General features: G+C 49.5%; 2 protein-coding genes across 5 annotated transcripts in view; both read left to right on the plus strand.

Moving 5' to 3' along the window:
• LOC111158452 (acyl-CoA oxidase like) overlaps positions 1-5,458 on the plus strand; it is a 328,739-nt gene extending 323,281 nt beyond the window's left edge. Inside the window, exon 19 of the mRNA XM_022520472.1 lies at positions 4,859-5,458. Coding sequence (XP_022376180.1) covers positions 4,859-5,059 — 201 coding nt within the window. The 3' untranslated portion in view covers positions 5,060-5,458. The remainder of the gene's footprint in view (positions 1-4,858) is intronic.
• Positions 5,459-8,071: 2,613 nt separating this feature from the next.
• LOC111158508 (BCL2 like 11) overlaps positions 8,072-16,606 on the plus strand; it is a 42,042-nt gene continuing 33,507 nt past the window's right edge. The window contains exons 1-3 of one of the 4 annotated variants that reach the window (XM_022520579.1): positions 8,072-8,324; positions 10,921-11,057; positions 11,226-11,315. In XM_022520579.1, coding sequence (XP_022376287.1) covers positions 10,934-11,057; positions 11,226-11,315 — 214 coding nt within the window. In that variant the 5' untranslated portion in view covers positions 8,072-8,324; positions 10,921-10,933. Of the gene's footprint in view, positions 8,325-9,798; positions 10,062-10,445; positions 10,589-10,862; positions 10,869-10,920; positions 11,316-16,606 lie in introns of those variants that run through there. The other 3 variants (XM_022520578.1, XM_022520580.1, XM_022520576.1) reach the window with 3 other exon arrangements.

Raw genomic sequence — 16,606 nt, forward strand, 5'->3', positions numbered from 1 at the left:
GAACCCCTGCTGCCCCTCTTTGTTTAAGAAATCTCCAGGAGCAGGGAAACACTACAGTCCCATGAAGTAAAGCGTAGAGACGTGCCAGTCTGACTCTGGTTAGGTCTGACCAGGCCCCATCTGTTTCTTTCTTCTAATGATGCGGGAGAACCAAAACATTCACAAGACTCGAAATCCCCAGTTGCAAATATTTTCTGCCTTTTCTCCCCATCCTTGACACTTTGATGTTACTGAGTATTTTTGTTGGAAGCTAAAGCCCCCAGTAGAGATGATGAAGGCATGGCAGGTAGTTATAAGGGTAGTCCTGGTGATTTGCCTTCTAAACCAAATGAGAAGAGTGGGGTGGGCGGTGGATTGCCATGAGACTTCCAGCCTGCCATTCAAATTCTCTCCCAGATACCCCACCGACTGGACAGTCATTGGCTTTATAAACTACTCTCTGCAACTGAAATTCTCTTTCAATTAAGCCTATCAGTGAGCCGCACCTCACTGTGAACTGCTTTAATTGTGAAATTATAGGATTGTCCTCAGATAACTAAGAGGGTGGAAGTATAGCTAAAGAAGACCCTCCCCCTGCTCGTGAATGGCAATTTGAATTTTTTTAAAAAGATTTTACTTATTTATTTGACAGACAGAGATCACAAGTAGGCAGAGAAGCAGGCAGAGAGAGAGGAGGAAGCAGGCTCCCCGCTGAGCAGAGAGCCCGATGCGGGGCTCGATCCCAGGACCCTGGGATCATGACCTGAGCCAAAGGCAGAGGCTTTAACCCACTGAGCCACCCAGGCGCCCCAGCAATTTGAATTTTAAAAAGAAGACATCTGTTTTAGTTACCTATTGCCGTGTGACATATCACCCTAAAACTTAGTGGCATACACAATGCAATTGTTTATTTCTTGCAATTCTGTGGGTAGGCAATCTGGGTCATTCTTTGTCTAGTCTTTGATGAGTGAGATCACTCCTGTGGCTGTAGTTGTTTGAGTTCAAAAGAACTAGGGGTCCTAGATGACCTCACTCACATACCTAAGAGTGAGCCTGGCTGCGGACCATGTGGCCCTTCTGCACATGGCCTTGGGCATTCTCCAGTGGGCTAGACCTGCCCAACATGGGGCCTCAGGGTCCCAGGAAGCAAGAGTGGGCATTGCAAGGCTTCTTGAGACCTAAGCTCTGGAACTTACACGGTGTCACTACTTCAACATTGTATTGGTCAAGACAAGTCACAAAGCAGCCCAGATTCAAGAGATGGAGAAAAAGATTCGTCACAATGGCAAGCAAAGAAAGGGGCTAATGGAGGTACATGTCAAGTTGGGGTAAGGGATTTGACACAGAGAACAGCAGGAGGTCCGCTGGCGCTGTCTCCGAACAGAGGCAGGGAACATGGGAAGAGTCAGGAAAACCTTCTGCACAGGGTCTTAGGAATAACTGGGATGTGGCTGCCAGTTCACAGGATACCTCACTCCCAGAGCATCTATTGCATACCTAACGCCAACACAAGGAAAAACAGGTTTTGTTTAGAAGGCTGTAAACTTAGATACTGCCCATTCTAGACCATCCTAGTCTCCCAACTGGAATAAGGATAATGCTGGGTTGGTAAAAAAGGAAAGAAAAAGAGAGAACCTACTGCAACTAGGTGGGGGCAAGGAAGACAAATTGTTGTTATAAATTTCCCTCCGAAAATCCACATACGAACCTGTCCACCCACTGTCCCCTCCAGTGTTGAGTGCGTCCACTTTCTTCCAAGTAGATATTCTCAAATCCCACTCCCTGGATAGTTCTAGTGGAACGTTATGTCCTTATTACTTTTAGAGCAATACTGCCCATGCAGTACTGTACTTCAAAATTTTTCTCTGATAATTTTTAATCTTGTTCGTGCTCTTCTATTTTTAAAGGGCACCCATTCATTGGTGTTTCCTCAAAAGCTGGTGAGTTTTCTTTGTAAAGAGATGGGTGGGCTTGGGATGCTTTGTCCAGCACAGTTGGGTCACATACTGGAGAAATAGGGCAGGGGTGGGGGACCAAGGGGGGAGGCTACAATATGCACTGTTTTTGTGCTTATATTATGGGGCATTTGTTTGGTGATAGAACTAAACATTAATACTACAGGCATACGTTGTTTTATTGTCCTTCATAGATACTGCATTTTTAGAAATTGAAGGTTTGTGACAATCCAATGTTAAGCAAGTCTATCAATGCCATTTTTCCAATAGCACTTTCTCACTTTGTGTCTCTGTGTCACATTTTGATAATTCTCACAATATTTAAAACTTTTTCATTATTATTATATGTTATGGTGACCTGTGATCAGTGAGTATGACCAGCTGAAAGCTCAGATGATGGTTAGCATTTTCTAGCAACAAACTATTTTTTAATTAATTGATGCATGTTGCTTTTGAGATGTAATGCCAACACACACTTAACAGACTACATTGTAGTGTAAACATAACTTTTGTGTGCACTGGGAAACCAAAAAATTCCTTTGACTCGTTTTATTACAATATTTGCTTCATGGCCGTGGTCTGGAACTGCTAAGCCTCTGAGGTCTGCTTGTGCGTTGCTTTGTCCTCTGGGGCTCCCTGGTAATAATAATAAAAATACCGTATATATAATAATAAATGCTATGGTAGCTACCTAAGTTTATTTTGTATTGAGAGGATCCTATTTGTAAAAAATTTTTACAATTCTTCAGCATCATCTCCTTGATACAGGAGGCCTATGTCCACAGTGTGCATCACTAAACCTCCCCATGCCCAGCACAATCTGTACCATAGGCTAGGACTCCAGTATGTACTTGGTAAGTGAAAGACAGTAATAATAATGACCATCCTCACAGGCAGAGGTGACAATATCTGGAATCAGAGGCAAACTTGTTATATATAACGAGTTATGTCTGATCCTTAGATCTGGACACTAATTGGCCTGTTGCAGCCTGTGGCAAATGGAGTAAGCAAGTATTTGAGACAGCGTCAGAATTTTAGGTTTACAGAGAATCTCATCAGTCAACACATGGCCTTCCCCTTCCATGCAGCCCTCCTCTTGAGAACGTCATTTGAAGGGGTCTCTCCCTGAACACTTATGAGTAAGGAAACCCTCTTCTTCTTCTGCCATTGGATACTTTTTAAAAATCTACTTTAAGACCCTGAACACTTATGAGTAAGGAAACCCTCTTTTTCTTCTGCCATTGGATACTTTTTTAAAATCTACTTTATTCTTATTTTTAAAGTTGTGAAAATATTGAACAGAAACCTGCCTCTTGCAGTTCCTGTCTCTGGGTGCTTATTCTGTATTTGAACAGACCAAACCCATACTCCCACACAACATTCATTCAAATAATTGAATCTCCGCCATTGTTGAATATATGGCAAAAATTGGTTGAGTTTCATGATGCAAACTTAAAGAGAAAGTTATCTTGAATAATGAAATTATAATACGTAGAAGGTTTAAGGGCTTGTATGCCATCTGATGGTTTTGAAGTGCGTGGTTAAAGACCTTGAGAGTTGACAGATTAGTCAGGGACTTGTCAAGAGTATTAATTACAAACTTTGAAATCTTGGTCAGTGAAAGTTCATCACAGTGCATCTTGCAAATATGATCAAAGTCTTTTCACTACTGATTTTATGATGCTTAACCACAGTGTGTAAAAAAAATGAAGGTTTTCATTAGAAATTACAGATGCCATGGAGCACATTTAAAGGAAGATGTATTGTTAGACTATTAAAATTCATGCTCTTCCCCTACCCTCCCCCAGCCCGTTTTGGGGACCCCCCATTGTCTCTGGATACCTGAAATAGCACTTTGGGCTACTTTAAAGGAACTGTGCTTTTCATAGTTTTAGCATAGCTCAGTAAGGACCCATGAGGGCAGCAAGGTGGGGAGGGAGGTTGTTATAAGTGATGTTTTTAAAACCATGAAAACCTGGGGGCTAACTGTGATTTGGTGAGTGAAAGAAATTTATGGCTGGCTGAAACTTGAAAATAAAGTGTACAGCTGGTTATGGGAAGGGAAAGCAGTCCCTCTGTCTTGTCCTTATTGAGTTTTAGAAAAAATAATCTATTCTTTTTGGTAGCTTTTTTCCCCTGGGAATAAAAAAAAAATGCACTGGCACCTAAACCGTGGAAAATGAAATTAAAATCCACCCATTGTAGCTCCTCCAAAATCACTACTTTCCCCCATCCTTCTGCTGAGATGTCTTATCTGTGCCTTCCAGTGGTTATCAGAACTCAGGAGGGTATCTGCCAAGTTCCTTGGTGTTCTCTTTAACTGCAGGTAGATTTCCTGCAGCAGCCAGGTGGAAGGTGCACAGGGAGGCCAGTGCTTGGTCTCAGTAGCCCCAGCCCCACTGTGCATGCATTTCAGGGACCATGGCCTGCTGCCGGCCAGAGGCGGGAAGGCGTTAGTCTGGGGAGAACTGGAGCTTGTCTCCACCGGTTCACCTGTCTGATGCTCTTCCTCTTCAGTTGCCGCAGCACGCCAGAGGGTGGCACCCCAGGCACTCCGGAGGTGGAGAGGAGGAAAATCATGGGGATTGGAGGAGAGGGGAGGGCAGGGCTGGCAAGGGGAATGTTGATAAATTCTCAGACCTCCGTTTTGAGATTCCCATCTAATTTGGAGTCAGCCCCACCCCTGTTTGGAAGAAATGGGCTTCTGCCAGACAGGTGTCACAGGTTTAGGGATTTCTAAGATGATAAGGTGAAGGTTTTCCATGACCAACGGCTTCCACTCTCCCGGGTCCGGGAAATCCAAAGGGAAACTAGTTTCCCCAATGGCTACCTGTGGGGTGCTTGGGAGTGGGAACAAAGCAAATGGCGCCCCACGCTGTAAGTGAGCCAACGTCTGACCTGTCACTTTGCGTTGTGTTTTGCAGTTGCTGGATTTGTGCGACTCGGTGAAGGATGATGCCCTGAGGGTGATCTCTGCCTTTAACATTCCACACACCTCCCTCCACGCACCTATCGCAGGAATCACCAATGCGCAGGCCGCCTGGGCCTTCTACCCGGCACCGCTGCAACCCGAGCCCCGAGAAGGGGCGCGCTTTCAGCCGCCCAAGCTGGGAGCCAAGTTATAGCGGGCGTGGTGCGAAGGGTGGCGGCTCGCTCGCAGCTGCCACGACACTAGCTTCTCTGACGTCTGAACTGGGGCAAAGGCCGGCCTGGCATGAGCTGGGCCTCGGCCCTCGGGGATTTGGGGCGCAGAGCAGGGTAGGCTGGCGAGGTGCGATGGGCTGTTGGGATAGGGAGCCCGGTGGCAGCCCGGAACACGGGGCTTTATTATGTAACCCCGCCGGCCCGCAGCACCCTCTCCCAGCTTCCGCGCCCGATCTCCCTAGACACTGGTCTCCCCTGTGAATGCGCCCCACAGCCAGCTGCCGCCAAAGGTCTCCCGTGGTCAGCGGCGACTCAGATTTACAGTGATTTTGGAAAACGCAATGGCGTTGCGTGAAAAAAAAAAAAATCAAAACATAAAAATCAAACACTCGCGGGCAAAGTTTCAGTTCAACAAGCGATTCTTTTCCTGTGAATCAGACCCTCTTGGGGTCTCAGAGAAAACGCACAGACTGGGAAAGAGGAGTTTGCGCCTGGAGTTTTGCTCTGAGCAGAGCGCGAACCCCGGCTTGTCCTCCCAGGCGGCTGGCTTCCGGACCTTAAGACAAGGCACGGAAAATATTTTTACCATATGAAATTGTAATCTGTTCTTTAGAGAAGCATAGATAACAAAGTTTAATAAAGACATTAGTTGATGGGAAGACGCTCGGGCTCCTTGCCAGGGATGGGGAGGCGGGCTAGAACAGTACACCGCAGTAAGAAAAGATTCAGGAACTCTGGAGAGAGCACACCCGCAACGCCTCTGGTCCCGGGCGAGGGCCGTAGATTTCCCATCCCATTTCTCAGATCCCGATTGCCCTACTTCTTTTTTTGCTCCTTTCCCTCAGCCCCAGCCGTCCTTCTTACTCCCTCAACATATCTCGTGGCAGAAGCAGGAGTGATCATAGCTCTGCTTCTGTCCGCGGGGGCGACACACAGGACCGGAGCAGAAACCTAACGCCCATCTGCACTTCCCACACTACCCCTTTCCTGGGCTGTGGCCCAGTTTCCAGAGGACCTTCGGACCCTGCGGGAGAGGGCAGGAAGGGCTAGAGGTCACCCGGCGCGGAGAGCGCAGCCAAAGCTCCCCAGCACAGTCTGAATTGCATGACTCCGAGCGGACCTCCTCTTTGTGCCCCAAAACAAGAGTGCTTAACCGGTTGCTTTCCCTGACGCCTCTGTTTTTAAAAAGTGTTCACAGGGTCGCTAAAGCAGACGACGCGGGGGCGGCGGAGCTGCACAGGACCAGAGGACAACCACTGGGGCTTTCTTCTGCGTCGTTCTTTTCCTGTCCCTGTCTGCATCGCCCAACCCCACCGAGAGCTCGGAACACTGGGGCGGGTTTAAGGCGCCCAGCGGGCGCAGTTCTGTTGTTTTCCCGCATGGTCTTAGAGTTCGCCCATGGCCACAACCTGAGGTCTAGGGCAGCGGCTCCAAGCCACTGTCAGGGTAGAGATCCGGCCTCTGCGTCCACTTCGCCGAGTCCACGCCCTTGTCCTTTCCCTCCTGCAACGAAATCCCAGGACGGAACCCGGCGTGCTCCTTGAGTCCCCCCAGGAACCCCTGGCCTCCTACACTTCGCTCAGGACTCGCCAGGTGATGGCTGAGAATTGTTTAACCGGGGCCTGTTGTGACTTCCTGACGTTCCATATCTGGAACCGAGGTGGTCAGCAGCGGGATAACTCCTGACTGACATGCTCCTCTGCAACTGAGGACCCTTCCTTCTTGGTTCGGGGAGGGAGGCGCTTTAGGGGATCCATAAATTGGGTTTTTTTATTCCATCTAACCACTTTCCAGTGGCAGAATGTTCTATCTCCCGACCGACCTCGCCCCCACTCCCTGGCCACGCGGCTGTCTCCTAGCCGGGGAGCGCAGGAAGGGGTAAGGGTGGGGACTCCGGACCCACTTAGGAACACATGAGGGTGCCGACCCAGAAGAGCACCCGTCCTCCGAGCAGGCGGGCACCAAGGAGAAAGGGGGTGGGGGCGCGCAGGGAGAAGGAAGGGCGCTCCCCACACCACTCCCGGTGCGCGCCGCCTTCACTGGCCTCAGCGCGCCTCGCGGGAGGTTCTCTGAAAACCTAACCGATCTCTAGGATCCCGACCCAGCGAAGGTACCATCCTCTCTCCCACCTGAAGGCCGAGATTCCTCTAGGTCTTTTTTTTTTTTTCTTTCTTTCTTAAAAGGATTTTTTTCGAGTTCTTTTTTCATTTCCCTATTTTACCTGCTCCGCGGGCAGTCCCTTCCTGCCTCGCACCGGGGCTGCGGAACAGACGCCTCGGGGGATCCACTTATTTTCTCCACTCTTCCCATTGAGGGCTCTGTCTCTTACCTGAGGCTCGGCGCGGGGAAAAAGCTAGGTGCCCCTGCCAAGTGGCATGGGGAGGGCGCGCCCAAGACTACCGCGTGAGGTGAGGGCGAGGAAGATGAGCAGCCCTGCCCATCCGGGTCTCACCCAGTACCCCAGACTCTGGGAGAGAGGAGTCTGACACTCACTGCCCAACATGGGACCCGAGAGTTCTTGAGGATCAGCCCACTCCCCACGCCTGCCCCAGAGCCGCTGAGAAATTCCCGAAGCCGATCAAGGGCTCAGGGGCGCCTCCTGACGCTTTCCGCAGGCGGAGGCGGCCCGCCCTGGTCCAGTGTGCCCGGAGCGCCCCCTCTGTTCCACGCACACGCAGTGGCCCCTGCTGGATAGGGGAGAGGCAAGGGTACACTTTAAGGAGGGAGGGAGAATGGGTGCGCGCAAGCCACCAGCAGCACTAGCCACTCGGGTAAACACTCTCGGCTGGGGCAGGGCCGGCAGCGCGCGCGGGGGAACCCGGCTGGGCCACCCCCGCTTTTACCTGTTGGAGCCTGAAAGCGCCAGCGGCTGCGGCTGCGGCGCGGCGGGGCGGGGTGTGCTTGCTCGCGCGCCGGGGCGGGACTTAGAGGGGGCGGAGCTCGCGGTGATTGGGTGAGGACCCTGGGCCGCCAGTCTGAGCTGAGCTGCAGGGCTGTGCAGGTTTCACTTCGCTCCGCGCAGCCTCCAGGTTTAGGTCTTGTGAGAGCGCTCTGTCCTGCGTGGTCGCCGCCGCCAACACTGCCACCGGATTCTCACAGTCACGCTGCGCGCCCCAGCCCAACTGCGGCCAGCATCGCCGCGGGCTGCTCGCTTCGCCCCGCTCCCGCCGCCACCCCCTCGGCGCCCTTTCCCTGGCCCTCGTCCCCCCAATGTCTGACTCTGACTCACGGACTGAGAAACGCAAGGTAAATACCTCCGAATCCCCGGGAGCGGGCCGGGTGCCGACGCAGACAAGCGCCGGAGCCACCTCGGCTCCACCTCCTGCTCCCTTCCCGAGCACGTGCAGGCAAGAGATGCACATACCCGTCCCACTTATCGCTGGGCGGGAGGCAGCGATCAGGCGGGTCGGGTTCCCCTCCCTGCGCAAGCCCAGTTTGGTGAGGGGTCGTCCGTACAAAAGCTACCAGCATTTGGCCGAAGTGCAGCTCGGCCCGGGATTCCGCGCGAGGGAGTGGAGAAGCTTCTCGGGGTCACCTGGGGAAAGCAAAGCGTGCTCTCCGCGCCGTCCCGGGAGCTGCGGCCCCGCTCCGGTACTGGGCTGCGCGGCGGGAGGGCAGGTCTCGCCGCCCTGTCCCGGAGACCCCCAAGTAGCGGCTGCTTGGTACGAGCTGGTCTAGCGGCTTGGCCCTTCTCGGGTGCTCGGGCCCGTGCGGAGTATTTGCGGAACTGAGGTGGTTATTTAACTGCCGAGCCTCGGCTTTTCCTTGTACCCATTCAGGCCGAGGTTTCAGGGCAGCTTCTGCGTTCGCTCTCTCGGAGGTGTCTGGGGGCCCTGCCCGGTCTGCGGGTGCGCTGCAGATGGTACCACCCGCACGACCCATAGACGGCGAAAGACCCAGGGCCTCCTCCGACTACCGGGGCCACGCGGTGGACGAGGCTCGGGCAGCGGAACCTGCTCCATCCGTGGGGCCCGACGGTCTTAGAGACTCAGGCACCCCGACCCCCTCGCAGTGCTGGCGGGCGGTGCGGTACCCTCGGGGGCCTGTTACTCGGTGTTCGTGCTAGTAGTGGAAGAACCGTCGGCCGCGGGGGACGGGGGTGCGCATGTGTTCGTTGTCTGCGGTGGTGACGGGTGCGCGCAGATATGCATTCCCGTGGCCAGTGGTGGCCGCTTAGATTTGGAGCATGTCCGCGCCGCACGGGGAGAAAAAGGGAGGAATTTGTGGAGGAAGGTGGGTCCTGCAGCTAGGGCAAAGGACGACCTTTGGGGTCTTCAGCCCAGCCGGCCTGGGCGGGGTCGGCGGCCAGCAGCAAGACTGGGGTCTGAGGACGGCCCTGCGGGTGAGAGGGAAGCTCCTGCTTTGTCTCCAGGTGACCGGCCACTTGGGGCGGCGGGAGCCGCTGAGGCTCGTGCGGCGTCCGTACGGGGCACAGAGGTGGTGCGGGCTGGGAGAGCCAGGGCAGCTCGGGTCCGCGAGACTCCCGCCGCGCTCGCGGCCGGGCAGCCTTCGGAGGCGAGTTTGTCAACAATCGCCTCGCCTTTGGCGGCCTGACCCGTAGGCGCCGCCCCCGCCGGCGGCGGCTATTGGCTGTGACGCGGAGCGACCGCGCGCGGGCCAATTGGGAGCGCGGGCACCCGGCGCCAGCGGCGCGGGGAGGTCGGCGGTGCCGGCGGCGGCGGGCGCAGTGCGCGAGGGGAGGAGCGGGAGGAGGCGGAGGATGTTCCCGGCGGCGGCGGCCGGGGCAGCGCGGGCCAGAGGCGCGGCGCGCGGAGCCGTCGGCTGCCGGACGGCGCGCGGCGGCGGGCGGGCGGCCACTGGCCGGCTCTGCGCTGCCCCGGGGGCTCTGAAGGCGAGTCCCGGGCTTTGTCTCCCGCGCTTCTTTCGTGCTGACGGTCAGGGAGCTCCGGGTCGGCGAAGGACGCGGGCGGGACGCCGCGGGTCTCGGGCCCGGACGCGACGGTCGGAAGGGAAGGGGCGGACGTGAGTTTCGGCCGCATTGCCTTCACAGGGGAGGGTCGGTGGGGAGACGGAGCCGCGTGCCCCGGTGTCCCCTAGTGTGTGGAGTTACTTGGGGACTTTGCAGGGGGCGCCCGGGGCCGGCTTTGGGGAACCCCCCCCATTTGGAGGTGTGCACCTCGCAGTGTGGGTGCATTCCGAAGTTGTGTCGGGTTCGGTGCGGCGCGCTGCCCCCTGCGGGAGGAGGGGCGCGCGGGCTGGGAGCGGGAGGGACCTCGGGCGGGGAGCGCCCGAGCCCGGCCGAGCCGCGCTCGGAGTTACAAACTCTATTGTGACGCACTTACTACGACTGACGGCCCTTGCCAAACCTTCCCCAGACTTGCTGCCCTCAGCACTTTCCGCAGAACAATGGGGCCGGAGTGGGGAACGCGGCCAGCCGCCTGCAGTCGCTGCATCTGCGCCCGCTTCTGTGCTCCAGCGCAGTATCTGATCCCGGGAAATCAGAGCCCGCTGGGAGTTTCCGACTTCTTCAAATCGGCTCTGAGCAAAGAGCACATAGGAATAGACTTAACACAAGTGCTTTTCCTAAAAACTTCGTGTGTGTGTGTGCGCGCGCGCAATTGTGTTTTGTTTGGTGGCAGGAAGTTTAGTCCCACCCCCTCACCGCCCCCTCCCCGCAAAGATAGAGGTACCTTTGTTATTTGAGGTGTGTTTTTATTCCTATTTGGAAGATCGTCAGAGAAATAAGGTGAACTAACGACTTCTGTTAAAGTATTTGGTATTCTAAAAATTGTGAAGGAATCCGGGAAAGTTGGCTAAATTTAGTTGTTTGTTGTAATTATTATTTTGCTGAAGATAATCTTAGTTTTTATTTTACTTGCAGAAAAAAAGACCAAATGGCAAAGCAACCTTCAGATGTAAGTTCTGAGTGTGACCGAGAAGGTGGACAATTGCAGCCTGTTGAGAGGCCTTCTCAGCTCAGGCCTGGGGCCCCTACCTCTCTACAGACAGAGCAGCAAGGTAATCCTGAAGGCGAAGGGGACCGCTGCCCCCAAGGCAGCCCTCAGGGCCCACTGGCCCCACCTGCCAGCCCCGGCCCTTTTGCTACCAGATCCCCGCTTTTCATCTTTGTGAGAAGATCCTCCCTGCTGTCTCGATCCTCCAGTGGGTATTTCTCTTTTGACACAGACAGGAGCCCGGCACCCATGAGTTGTGACAAATCAACACAAACCCCAAGTCCTCCTTGCCAGGCCTTCAACCATTATCTCAGTGCAATGGGTAAGCAATGCCTGGGTAAGAGGTAGTTACTGTGTGGCTGTCTGAGTCTCTGTTTAAAAGCTGTGTGTAGCATTTAAACTAAACTCCCTTTTAGAATCCTTTTATTGATTTATTCCATATTTTGATGGGAATGGAGGATGTGTCCAATAAGACATTAAACCAACATTGTTGTTTTTTTTTTACATGACCAAGTTTAGTGTCAGCAATGAAGTGTACCTAGTACAGGCCTGTTGAGCAGTGAAGCTGGAATCCTTGCTGCCTGCCTTCGTTATATGTTGTTCTAACCACAAAGACTGACTTATCAATCACACTGTGCTTGAAGGGGACTCAGTCAGATACAGCAAAGAGCTTAAAAACGTAACCAGATGTATGAGGAAAGATGAGACAAGTTAATCATTTTCAAGAATGACATTTTTGAAAGTGGTGTGGTTCATCAAGGCAGTACCAATAGAGAACCAGAAAAATGAGTTATTTTCTACTCAAATTCCTCTTTGGGCTGATTTTTTTGGTTCACTCAGAGGTTTTTGGATATGATACTAATAAGATTGTGGGGTTTTATTTCAGGGATTAAAGACCATTTTAGGGTCTGAACCAGGAAAACCTGGCAGTACAGTGAGGGAGCTAACCTGGTGGGGCTGTGGCAGATTGGGGAGCATTTGCACTTTGTGCATTAGGACTGCCCCCCCCCCCCCCAATCTGTGGATGTGTGGTCTCAGAGTGGTAGGTTTTCCTATAGTATAGTGCAAGATAACCCAGGAGCACAGATTTTGGTGCCAAAAATCCTAGCATCAAAGGTGTTTTGACACTGACAATTAATTTAGAACTTTGAAAGCACTGTGCAAGCCACATAAAAACATCTGTTGGCTAGATTTGACCCTTGAGCCCCAGCATGTGACTTTGAGCATGTTAGCTCTGGAGACCTGAGTAAGGGAGTACGTCTGTGTTGATTCAAGTCACCCTTCCCCACTAATGGAAAATATTTTGGTCGGGATTCACCAGAATCTTACCATTTGGACAGAGAAGCCCTTCCTTCCTGCATTAATGAAATAGAGATAAGTTGGCAGCGCGATTCCTTAAGGATCCAGTTTACAGTCCTTTTCCGTGTAGATCACACTTTTGCCAAAGGCTAAAGAAAACGGAGTTCTCAGGCTAGACACTTGGCTGCTGGAACATAGTCACAGATCTTGCATTTGCCGATACTGCAGGGCTCTGTCTCTTCAGCTTCGTAGAGGTGTGGGTCTGTCCCCGTGTTACAGAGTCAAAACTTGAGAGGGTTGGTCAGGTTGGGCATACCTGGGAAATAGCAAGCAGGGACGGCTGAAACACTGGTAGCTATGCATGTTGGCTGGGCGTCTGATGCTAAAAAGTGAGATAAGCTATTAGGATCCTTCCTTAGGGAAAGGAGCTCGAAGTTTTATTGCTGCTATTACTTTAGTTATTACTACCCTCCTGAATTCGTCTAAACCTTAGAAGTTGGTGCTTACAAATGTTTTTCTGCCTGTACTCCTGAGTATATGAACCTATAGCAGTTCTTGTCACTCAGTGAGGAAACAGGGCTTTATGGGCTGTATTTTTAATACCTATGTATTTTAAGGATCCTTCGGAACTCATAGTTTTCCCTGGCAGACCTATGAATCTATCTCTACAGATGGTGGCTTAATGAACAGAAATAGTTTCTCTTCTTGTTAATCAGGAATAGTAGGTGACCTAGTGTTTGTTTTTGTTTTGGGGTGGTTTTTTTTGTATGTATGATGACATACTGTTTAGTGAGGTTATTAAGAGGTAAGCACCGTTACTCAAGATGACAGATGTAAAGCTTTAGAGATCACAATCTAAGTTATTAAGCAAAGTTATGTTTATACCTTTATGTATGTACCTAACGTTATGTTTATATGTGAAGTGAAGTCATGGATCCTGAGGTGTAACTTTAGAGTAAACTACATTCCAGTCGATTGGCATGATAACTGAGCCTTTAATGTACAGGATTAAGTGATAAGGTGTAAGAAGTTTGTTAGTGCACCAAGGTAAGTTTTCAGTATTAAGTTCTGGGGAGATTTGTTTGTTGGGGTGGGGGCTGAATGGAGGACTGGAGAAGACTTAGTCAGATATGAGGTTTATTCAACTGTAGGATAAAATTGACAGCCTCTGTAGTTTGTGACTTTTTTTTCCTGATTATTCTTCTAACAGTTCCATGCCTAAAGGCCTTGAAATATGCTGAGTTGATAAATTCTGGTTCTCTTCTTTCTAGTCATGTTTAGTGTTCCTTACTCCACCATATCCGTTAAGATCTTCAATGAAGCTTTTGATAATTTATTGCAAAATACAGTTTTCACAAAGAAGTCTTTATGATGGGTTTTAGCCAGGGCAACAAAACAGGAGGTTAAACAGAGGTGCCCCTTCGCCCGGGGCTGCTGCTTGAACTTCACGCACAAGATAGTTTTTGCTCAGAGAGTAGGGATAGATAGCAGTGGATCTTCAGTTCTGTTCCTGCATGTTTGTTCTAATGAGAAAGTAAATTCTTGTCTCTGGGATGTACATCAAGTAAATGTTTATACTAAAAATGCCTTCATATTTTCCTCCATATCCTCTATTTTTCTGGGTATGTTCAAACAATGTTACATTTTTCCATGAGAAGCAGTGGTTCTGTTTTCATTTTTTTCTTTCCTTACTTTTACAAACCAAATTTTAGTCTCCTTATACCCTGGGTGGATTAACTTGACCTTTGCTCTCAGTGAATAACTGATTATTTTAGTCAAAATCATTGACAGAGGTGTGGGTTTCCGCTTGCCTTTTCTGACGAGTGTGCTTATGCTGTATGTGTTTTTAATACAAATTGTGTACTAATTCTCACAGATTCATACTTCGGAGGTGTAGTTATTGCAGTTGGAAATAGGAGTTGAGAAAGGTCAGAATGTGCCAGTGAATATTGTGAACAGGGTGAAAGCTAGTTAATTAACAACGTCCACGTGTCAGATGACTTAAACTTTGTGTTTGTTCCCTGGAACATCAGAGTTCAGAGTCAGGAGTTGTGTTTTCTTTGTATTCCTCCACATCTTGGCATACTCCTCTTGGAGCTGGTAATTGGCTGACCCACCTTTTAGACCATAAGCCCTCTGAGGAGAGGCACAATGTCCAGAAATCCTAATGAGGGCCTGACAAAGAGGAGACGCTCAGGAGATGTTCAGAGTTTCCCGTCCTGCCCATCAGTCTTTCATAGAGCCAACGGAGGACAATTAAGACTTCAAAAATAGTTTAGTAGCAAGAAAAAGACCCTTTGCACCACCCCCACCGCCAAAAATATTTTTAGTTATTTGGATCTAACTATGAGGTTTGTCAGGTGGGATGACAGGTGAGGCCTAGTTCACCATGAACCCAGTAGGGAAGCCACAGGTGAGTACTGAATACTGGAGATGCAACTAGTCCCAATGGAGACGTGCTTGTTAGTGTCCATTCACGCACATTACTTAGTAGGTAAAAAAGAATGTAAAATACTTCCGTCGTTTTCATATTAATGACCTGTGGAGATATTTTTAATATATTGGGTTAAGTAAAAAAAATTTTTTTTTATTGTGGTTAAAAGAAAAGCCCCTAACACTTAACCATCTTAACCTTTTCTAAGTGTACACTTTAGTAGTGTTAAGTATATTCACAGAGTTGTACACCCCACTCCCAGAACGTTTTCATCTTGTAGAACTGAAGCACTGTACCCATTAAACCTCAGCTCCTGGCAACCTTCATTTTATCTGTGTCTGTGATTTTGATTCTTACGGATATCTGATATAAGTGGAATTATACAGTATTTATCTTTCCGTCACTGGTTTATTTCACTTACCGCGATATCCTTAAGTTTCATCCTTATTCGTCATTGTTAGCCCTTCCTTTCTTTTTAGAGCAAAATAATATTCCGTTGTATTTATGTAACATTTTAAATTCAGTCATCTATCAGTGGACACTCGGATGCTTCCATCTCTTGGCTTTAAGTGTGCAAACATCTCATAGATAAGGCTTTTTTAGTTCTTTCAGGTATGAAAGCAAACATTTCCTGAAAATCACACTCTCATATGCAACAGGGGAATCACTGGATCATATGGTAGTCCTATTTTTAATTTTCTGAAGAACCTCTGTACTGTTTTCCCTAGTGGTTATACCACTTTGTATTCCCACCAACAGTGTACAAGGGTTCCAATTTCTCCACATCCTCTCCAACATTTTTTTCTTTTTTAATAGTAACCATCCATGGGAGATGATACCTTACTATAGTTTTAATTTTTTTTCCCCTGATGATGAGTGACATTGAGTATCTTTTCATATTCTTATTGGCTATTAAAATACATTTTTTATATTCATTTTACCTTTTTTTTTTTTTTTTTTACTTTTTTAAAAGTGTTCTTTCTAGAAAAATGTCAAATTAGATCTGTGGCTAGCATTCTGTTTTTATGTGGATGGACTGCTTTGCAAATGGGGGAGCTAGGATGTACAGTGGCGCTTTAGCAAGCCAGACAGACCTTGTTCTTCCCACTCAAAGCCCACCATTTCCTTGGAACTTACTCCTTTGGTTCCTTTTGTTGACTTTATAGTGAAAGTAATTAACCTAATCTTGTAAGCATCTTAAATGAGCTTTGTCCATAGATATGTTCTTTAGGCAAACATAAGTATCAGTTTGGGTTTACCTTTTTTAAAACTCCATGGTACATATGGGCTTTGAAAAAGTTGAAAGTGGGGTGGTTTGGTTCTTCAGGCTTCTCAAGGCTGCCTGGGAACCTGATGATGATCTTCTTTGCTAAGGACCCGCTTCTGGCGTCTAGCCCCAGGCTTGCTAGTTAGGACACCAAGAGAAATATCCACTTTATAGGTTCTGAGTGGGGAGAGAAAGTGAGAAAAGTGATTTCTTTTTTTTACTGGTTCCAGACAAAATTTTAATAATGAATAGCTTTATAGACAGTTAAATTTTATATCTTTTTTATTTTGAGATAATTACAGATTCACATGCAGTTGAAAGAAATAATGCAAAGATCCTAGGGAACCTGGCTGGCTCAGTTGGAAGAACTCACAGCTCTTGATCGTGGGGTGTGAGTTTGAACCCTACATTGGGTGTGGAGATAGCTTAAAAATACAATTTTAGAAAGAAGGAATACAGAGATCCCCTATGCCCTTTACATAGTTTCCCCCATCTTGCATCAATAGTATAATGTCACACCTGGAAGTGACATCGGTAGAATCCAGCTACCTCATTCACCTTTCACCAGTCCCACGTGCCCTCCACTTAGTGCGTGCATGTAATTTACTGCTGG

Source organism: Enhydra lutris, unplaced genomic scaffold (genome assembly GCF_002288905.1).
Source record: "Enhydra lutris kenyoni isolate GAN:26980312 unplaced genomic scaffold, ASM228890v2 scaffoldscaffold59, whole genome shotgun sequence".
Classification (NCBI taxonomy): Eukaryota; Metazoa; Chordata; class Mammalia; order Carnivora; family Mustelidae; genus Enhydra; species Enhydra lutris.